Source organism: Thalia democratica, chromosome 5, assembly GCF_965202585.1.
Source record: "Thalia democratica chromosome 5, ktThaDemo2.hap1.1, whole genome shotgun sequence".
NCBI classification, from domain to species: Eukaryota; Metazoa; Chordata; class Thaliacea; order Salpida; family Salpidae; genus Thalia; species Thalia democratica.
In genome coordinates this window covers 55,257,528-55,266,746 of record NC_139169.1, presented here as the reverse complement: position 1 = coordinate 55,266,746, position 9,219 = coordinate 55,257,528, and the positions used below count along the sequence as shown (strand labels likewise).

At 25.2% G+C, this 9,219-nt stretch overlaps 1 protein-coding gene across 1 annotated transcript; it reads left to right on the top strand.

Annotated features, from left to right (window-relative positions):
- Positions 1 to 234: 234 nt before the first annotated feature.
- Positions 235 to 8,105, top strand: LOC145836063 (uncharacterized). Its single transcript, XM_082943859.1, has 7 exons — positions 235 to 269; positions 918 to 1,023; positions 1,209 to 1,314; positions 1,684 to 1,790; positions 3,206 to 3,378; positions 3,837 to 3,945; positions 7,573 to 8,105. The coding sequence occupies exons 2-7, from the start codon at positions 921 to 923 to the stop codon at positions 7,743 to 7,745; spliced, it is 771 nt and encodes a 256-aa protein (XP_082799985.1). The 5' UTR covers positions 235 to 269; positions 918 to 920; the 3' UTR covers positions 7,746 to 8,105.
- Positions 8,106 to 9,219: the final 1,114 nt, after the last annotated feature.

Below are 9,219 nucleotides of genomic sequence, written 5' to 3'. Positions count from 1 at the left end.
TTGTGCACTTTTGTCCCCTTGTGCATTTGTACGCTTGTGCAATTTAGACAGCTACCCGTTTTTATTATATTTTCAAAATATATAATATTTTGCCTGTTGAAAACTCAAAAGTAGCTGTAAAAATAAGCACCCTTATTTAGAGTTAAGAACTTATTACAGTTTGTTTTTTCTTATTACTTAAGGTAAACTCACACACCGTTTATACTCTTGTATTTGGGAGTCCAAAGTGCACATCAAAATATTTTAATACATTGAACAACTTAAGTAAAGTTAGTATACAAAAAATAATTTTTTAAGTAAGTATGAATAAGTGTGTATAGCAATTATGCTAAATAATCTAAGTTGTAGTAAATCTATAAACACAAATTTTGTTTATATGAAAATTCAAAATTTGCTATGTTGTTTACTTAATTCTAAAATAAACAAACTATGTAAGTCTTAAGACATTTCAATAAACATTTAATGTGGTATCAAGGTTTCTCAAGCTCATTTTATCAGAAAAAAAAGAAAAAAGTCACTCTACTCATAATAAACCCCAGGATATTTGGTGTAAGTTTCAAAAATACTGTAGATTGTACCTAAGAGCTTTTTTTGCTGTTCAATACAAACCTAAGAACATCTAAAGTAAATATTTGATTTCTTGTGAAATGATTCTTAGTACTTACTAACGGCCCCTTTACTGGTCATGGCTCCCTTTTGACCCCCTTGCAGCTTATCACCCCTTTAGTTGCTAAGAAAACCCCTAAGGGTGCCATATGGACCCTTTTGGGAAACCCTGATCTAATTTGTTATAATCAGTAAGTTATATAACATTGTAAATTTAGTTAATTTTTATATAAGTTGAATAGTTATGTTTGTTGAGTAAATCTTTTAACTTTATATGTTGTTTAGTGCTTTAAGAATCTATAACTGTACAGACCATGGACACTTTAATTTTATGTTTTTTGATGAATTTTCTCATACAATGTGTTGGTTTTGTCTTTGCTTATGCTTTACAAACAGAAAAGTTCTTTGATTGCTTTGGTAAGTTAATTTTAAGAATTGGTTAAACTGTACTGATCTGTGTGATACAATAAACAACAAGCTTTTTAGTTTTTTATTTTAAAGACTTTTATTTAAAAAAAATATTAAGTTAAGGTTTATCAAAATAGTGCTTAGTATAGAGCTTGAATATTTAGCAAAAACTAAAATATCATTTTCTTTTGCAGGATCAATTACCTACCTTCTACTTATACAGCTTAGTATCAAAAGAAATTCAATTATAAATAATAGACAATTGATTTTGAGTATAATTACTTCAATATGGGCTGTAAGGTATGTAGTAATTTTACAAAGTTGTTTTGTTTAAAAAGTAAAAACTTAAGTTTTAACTGATTATTAGTTAAATAACTATAAAGAAAACAAAATACATGATTAATTAAAAAATTTCAAAATAGTCATTTGAAGTTTTTTATGTTTATATATACTTACAAAAATTTGTATACAGTGAATATTTATTTAAAAAATTATATTCTAATAATTTTTTTTTAAGTTCAAAAACTAAGTATTAGTTTAAAATTTATAAAATTGAAAGCTTTTAATTTTTTATTCTTTAATAAAACTTTAACATTTTGTCATTGAAACAGAACTATTAACATACTATTACTAAGTTTTTCTTAAAATAATATTACTAAATTAATTCAGGCTTGGAATTTTTTTATTAAGTCGTGTGATAATTTTTGGAGGTGACAAGAGATTTGACAAAGTTAAAACAAAACCATTTGCTTTTTTTATGTACTGGATGGTACAGGGTATGTTTTAACAATTATATTAAATAGTTTTGTGTTACTTGAACAGGGTTGCCACTCGGTCAGGAAAAGTCAGGAAAACAGGAAAAGTCAGGAAAAATTCAAAAAAATTTCAAAAGTCAGGAAAAAATGGGGGGTTTTGAAAAAAAGTCAGAAAAAGTCAGGAAATTTAATAAAATTAAAAAAAAAAGTCAGATTTTGTCAGTTCAAGTTTACAAAATTCCTTGTTTTTCAAAGCCTTAATGTTGTAAAAAATATTTAAAAGTCCTTTAAAGTCAGAAAAAAATTCCAAAATTTTCCTAGAAATTTACAAAAATATTTAATTTTATTTCCAATGCCTTCATCTGGTATAAATTAGTAAAATATCCTTTATAAAACTGCAAAAATTTTCTTTTAACATATTGAACAAGTACCCTTCTTGAACAAGCAGATTTTGTAAGCTTTTTAGTATTGATGATCTGTAGCAAGGACACTTCCATAGTGAAACTGTGATATATACACAAAAGTTTATCTAGCATAATTTTAGAATCAAAGTGGTTTTTGTTTAAGTAAATCATTGAGTTCTTTATAACTATTTCAATTAGGTTTGTATTTTATGTAACTTTACCTCTTTATAATTTTTTCAAAGTTGTTTAAATTTATAAATTAAGTTATAAGAGAGGTATATGCCAAGATTAAGTTTTCTTATTGTTTGTATTTTTTGTAGAGTAACTTAAGTCTTAAAGTAAATAAGAGTATATTTATTTGTTACAAATTTTATACTAAATGATAAGAGGAAATATTTTATAAAACAGATATATAGTTTAGTTTTAAGGTTTTAACTGTAAAAATCTGTTGTTGCTTTAAGATTTTAGTTGTGAAAGTTAGTTATTAATTCAAGGTTTTAATTGTAAAAGTTCCTTATATGTCATTTGTTTATCTAGATAAATTTATGCTAGGAAATGCTAAAAAAATGTGTCTTTTTTCAGACAAGCTGTGTTTATAAGGTAATAATACAAGCATTTACTGATAGAGCTGTTTATTACAAACATCACTCATACACAGATGGTTTAAGTGATGTACTGGAGTTTGATGATAGAATTTAGCAAAAAAAACTTGTTTTTAACCTGTATTAAAATTAGATTGAAAGCTTTATATAGTTTCAAGTGTTAGATTATGTATTTTAGAATAAGTTTAATCTAAGAGTTTGATTTAGAAAAGTCAGGAAAATTTTGGTAAAAAGTCAGTAAAAGTCAGGAAATTTTTCTCAGCTAGATCAGTGGCAACCATGCTTGAATGAAAAACAAAACAAATATAAAATTTTTGCAAGGTTAAACAAAAATTAATAGTTTATTACATTAAATTGTTAATTTTCAAAATGATAATAAAAATACTGCCCATTAGCAATGTTCAAATTAAACTTAATATTTGTATGACAGGATTATGGGTTTTCATCACATTGCTACCAACATTATTAGTAAATAGAACAAAGCGCAATGATAAATTAACTTTGCTAGACTATACTGGTTTTATAGTTTGGTTTGTTGGGTTTTTATTTGAAGTTGTCGCAGACCACCAGAAGCTTATGTTCAAACTTGATCCTGAAACATCTGTAAGTTTAATGGTTTTGTTTTATCACTTATTTACACTATTGTTAAGAATAGTTACAGAATATTTAATAGATTGGGCTGATTTAATGTGATAACAGATATTATTATAAACATGTATCAAAAATATCCATTTTTTGTAAAATGTTAAAACCTTTTATAAAATTTCATAACAAAACATAACACTTAATGCAAACAAATTAATTTTAATTGTTTATAAGTTTAAAGGTAAAAAGCAGCAATAGAAAGTCTTCTAATTCATTTTTTAATTAGGCTTAGGAAAAAGTAACAAACTGAAGTTATATTTAAAAATAAGCATAAATTCAATGATATAAATGATAAAGTTTAAAAAAAAATAATTATGATATTTTATATTTATACATAGCTTATTTAAATTTATTGATAAATAAATATTTTAGAATGAAAAAAAAAAGTTCACTAACATTATTTTATCTGAAAACAGAACACGTTTATAAGTGATGGTTTATGGGGAATAAGCAGACATCCTAACTACTTTGGAGAAATTTTACTCTGGTGTGGAGTTTTCATTGCTTCTTCATCGGGAATGACTGGTATAATTATTAATTGCGGATTAAATTAATATATAAATTATAAGTTCAATACAATGAAATTATTAAGTTTGTCCTGGGATGGAAATATTGAAATTTAAAATAATTTTTTCATCAAAATAGATAAATGTTAACTTTAAGAAAATAAAAATGAAAGAAAAAAAAAGTTTTTGGGTAATTCAATATTATATTTATTTTAATATTTATAAAAAAATTAAACTGTTCTCTAAACATGTTTAACAATGATTAGATATGGTATAAAAATGTTATTTTAATTGCTTTATTGTTTGTTATTATAGTTTCATTGTTTTTTCAGTTATTTTTTGACAACAATTAAAAATTTTTTTTTGATACCATCAGGGTTCGTGCGCATCAGACTAAATCAGGTCAAATCAGGCTAAATAAGTTTTTTTGAAATAAATTGCAAAATACCAGTTTTTTTCAGTTTTTTGTTAGAAAATTTTGGAATTTCAGTTTATGGCATTTTAAACGCTTGAAAACTTTTGAATTAAAAACTTTTTTAAAAACTTTTATTTTTCTTGAGTAAATCTTTTTAAGGTGTGAATTTATTTCTAAATGTAAATTTGTTTTTTAAATGCAAAATTAGCCAGTATTTGTAAAAATAAATACTTAAAACCTTTTGTTGAATCTCTAAAAAATGTTTAAAAATCTTCATTATTTTGTTTTGAGTAGATTATATAGGTCATAATTGTGAAAATTCATAAAAAAATGCAGTTTAAACACTACAGTTTAATTCAACAACTTAGCTGTTTGTTTGAATTTGTTTACATCAGCTATTTTTTCGGGTGAGCGTCACTTTTGCACGAGCGTCACTTTTGCACGAGCGTCACTTTTGCACAAGGGACACTTTTGCACGGAGGGTCACTTTTGCACAAGGGGACACTTTTGCACGGCGACTTTTTTGCATGGAGGGTCACTTTTGCACAAGGTGACACTTTTGCACGGCGACATTTTTTCATGATGACAATATTTCACGGCAGCATTGCTGAACAACATCACATTTTTAGGATGAAATTTTTGCACAGCGACATTTTTGCACGATGACTTTTTCGCACGGAAAATCAATTTTGCATGCAGGCCAATTAAAAGTTTTTTAGCTACTACCAAGTCTGTAACATAAAAAGAAACTGAAAACTAAAGTTTTATAATATACCTATATTAAAGGCAAAAAATGAAAGATCTAAAATCTTTAACAGTAAAAGTTAATGTTAGAAACAAACTAACGAAAAGATAAAACAAAATTATTTATAAAAGGTTCATACCAGGGACAATAAAGTTAATTCATTTAGAAACTAGGATAAAAAAGACTTTAAGTGTAATTAAGTTGTTCTAGTTTATTTTGAATTTTAATCTATTAATCAACCACTATGTCTTTTTATATATTTTACTATACGGTTACAAGTTTATTGTCCATATGATGAACCTAGGCATCAAAACCTAGATTACTTAAACTGGAAGACACATAAAAAATAAAATACAACAACAAAAATAGTTTATTTAATATAACAAAGATAAAAACATAACTTGATATAAAATTTATAAGTTAACATAAAAAGCAAAATTTTAACCTCAAACTTATTTTTATTTATGCTTTGATGTAGAACGATCAACATCAAGTATTTAAATGCATTGACTAACAACAAAAATAAAAACCTAACGCTCCAAGGACATTAACGTTAGGCTCTCATTGGCTTATTTCATGATCATGGAATGCTGGTGTAAGCATCTCTTGATACTTTTGATGAACATAAGTTCAAACTTTCAAATGTTACTCTCTCATTGGCTTATCATGATCATGCAACATTATTGTAATGAAATAATCTAAGTTTAAATCATTAAAAATGCGCTATTGTATTGCCTTTTTTCTTCTCAAGCTAAATTAAAAAATAAAAATAAACATCAGGTAAGATTTGAAATACATTTACACTTCATAAAGTAACTAAATCTTTTTTTAAATTTAATAATTGTTTGAAATAAAAATAAAATAAATTAAAATATTTTTTAATAGCTAAATTGTGCTAATTATAACATCAAGAGAAAATAAGTAAAAATAATACTCAAAATTCGTGCTTTGAAGCCTTACTAAATTAAGTTTATCTTTCTTTTTAAAAAGTAACAAAATTCAGATTATTTTCATTTAATGTATTCAAAGTTGTTTTTATTTAAAATTAAAAATGTGTATTCAACTAGTTTATTAAAATTAAGCTAATAAATATAAATTAATGAATTGTGGTACGTTATTTTATTGTTCTACGTAAAACTTCAAATAAAAACTTTACATTAAAATTTCATTAAAAAACTACCACGTTTTATATATTCAAAAGAACTTGCGTTTAAAAGCGAATATTATTTAAGTAAATTTTTTTTTTTACTGTTAAAAAATTTTGCCGTGCAAAAGTGTCTCCTCGTGTAAAAGTGACACTCCGTGCAAAAGAGTCGCTGTTCAAAAGTGTCCCCTCGTGCAAAAGTGACCCTCCGTGCAAAAGTGTCCCCTCGTGCAAAAGTGACGCCGTGCAAAAGTGACGCTGTGCAAAACTGTCCCCTCACGCTAAAGTGACGCTCGTTCCCATTCCGCGTTTTGTTGGTTTTTCTGTTTTAATTTCTAATTTGGAAATAGAAGCTTTATACTAAACAATTTTTAGATTATAACTCTTAGCAGTTTAATAATAATTTAACTGTTTGTTTATTTAAAGTTGTTAGAGATATTCACAACACTAAAACTTAGTTTTAAGATATAAGTATTAAATTTCGTGGGAGTACAAACTTTAGGTACAATTCATTCTTCCTTACAAGAACTAAATAAATCAATCATTCTTTTCACAATTTAGTCTTATTTTATTAAGTTGTAACTAAGCTACAAATTGCGTTTTCTAGGTTTTAAAAGCTCAAAATAGTTTTTGATATAAAGCTGGTTGAAGTCGGAGACTATAATGATACAAATTAAGACCCCCCCCCCCCAATTCCAAAATGACTTCTAAAGGGGATTTGAAAAAATATCAGGCTTAATCGCTCTCAATCAGACTAAATGAAAAAAATTTCACGCACGAAATCTATACCATATAAAAATATTTTTTTTAACATTTATATAACTTATTACTTTTACAGAACACGTATTTTAATTCTGAAAATTTGTGTGTTAGAAATTAATAAGATAACTAATATTATCTGTACTAAAAGTTAAAAAAAATATATGTACTTAATAAATTAATGTTCAAAAACTCAGCATTCATAAGTAAGCAACTCTGTTGTTAATAGCACTTAGTATAGTTTGATTTTTTATTATTAATTATATTTAAATTAAGATATTTTAATAGTCTGAAAAATTTGCCCATAAGTTAATTAAGGTGTTCTTGAAAGATTGTAATTGTTTTTAATTTAAAAATTATGCGGCAATAAGTATTAAAAAAAAAGCTAATTCTTTACAACAAAATAGTTTAAAGTAGTTGTTTCACTGAAAAAGAGTTGACATATATGCATTTAAGTAATGTTATTTTGTGTTTTATGATAAACTTATTTATGTATGTGTAAGTTTTTAGACACTTACAAATTGTTACAGTTTGTTTAAATTTGTTTTAACATAGCTCTTTTCAAAGTTTATATCGTTTTAAGGTTGGGAACACATCTCTATAATTTCACCACTGTTTGTTCACTATCTTCTAACAAAACTCAGTGGAGTTCCCATACTTGAGAAACTTGGACAAAAAAAATTCGGCCATCTTGCTACTTACAAGCACTACATAGAAACCGTTCCATGCCTCGTTCCTTGGTTTGGAAAACCGTAAAACTAAATTAAAAAATTGATTAGCTGAAATGTTAATTATTTTTGTAAGCAAAAACTTGTGTTTTTTAACTTTTGCGAATCAATATACTCTATTTTGTAGTTCTGTAATATCTAAACAAAGGCATATTGTTTTTACTGCTTGTATGCTTTGTACGATTAGTATTTGTACAGATTGTTTTATAACTGAATATGTTTTATTTATGTCAAGGCATATATTGTTTGCATTTATGTTTGGTAAGTGTTAATACTGCAATGAATCTTAAAAAATGTGATTTTTACTTAATGTTAGAGCTTGCTTAAAATTTACTTTTATAATTTATAATACATCAATGAAAAAACATTCTTCAATATTATGCAAGTCGTGATCATCATTATTGATTTACTCAATCTAAATGAAGTTTTCTTTACTTTAACTAAGTTTTTATCTAATAAAACTTAATGTAATACTTTTTTGATAAATCTTTTGAAGTTTTAATTGATATGTTGATATTTTAATAATATAATTATATTATGGTATATTTACAAATATGTTCAAGTGAAATTTATTGAACTGTTTTATAGAATAACATAAATTTTTGATACGTAGATTGAGATTAATTTTTGCTTATTTTATATGCATACTTATAAATGTTTTTCTTTTAGAAATTACGATTATATTTCAACTTCTTATATGCAGTAGTTTGTAAATAACAAATGAAAATTTTTGTACGAATATAAACGAATTAATATATCTCTAATAAAATTACTTATATAGATTAATTTATAGAGTTGTATATTAGTTTATATTTTATTTTAAGTTTAAAATATTAAAAAACAAAAACAATTTCTTATTGAACTTTTTCAGGAAGTAAATATAAAGTATCTAAGTTGTAATCATTTGAAACCTGAGCAATCTATAAATCAATACTTGAACATTTTGTTAGGTTTATTTTAAGAATATCAGGTGGAAAAATTTCACACTGATATAACATTTAAAGGTCTTATACCTTTTGATATTCGAAACGTTTTAAGTACTGCATTTATTACGATTTTGTTAGACACTTAGATTTTGAAATTCCAAGATCTTATTAAAATACCATACAACAAAATCACAAAGTAGCCACTTAAATGCTAGATTTCATACTAAAATAATTTAAAACTTCTGGAATATGTTGTATGTTCTGGAATAAGTTTATAACTTATGATACTTTTAATAAATACTAATCAACTAACGTTTGTATACAGAAATACTGTTTTATACAGACGAAGTTTTGCTGCCAATAAAATTTAAGTATTTTAGTTTATTAATAAATAATAACTAATATGCTAAAATACAGGGTTGCCACTTTACCTGGAATTTGACAATTTAGGCGAAAATAACTCGGAAAAACCTGGAATTTTGAACAAAAAACCTGGAATTTTTAAGAATTTCAACATGTTCAGTAGTAAAATTTCGGTTCGACTCAAAAAAATTATCATATAAACAAAAAATTTTT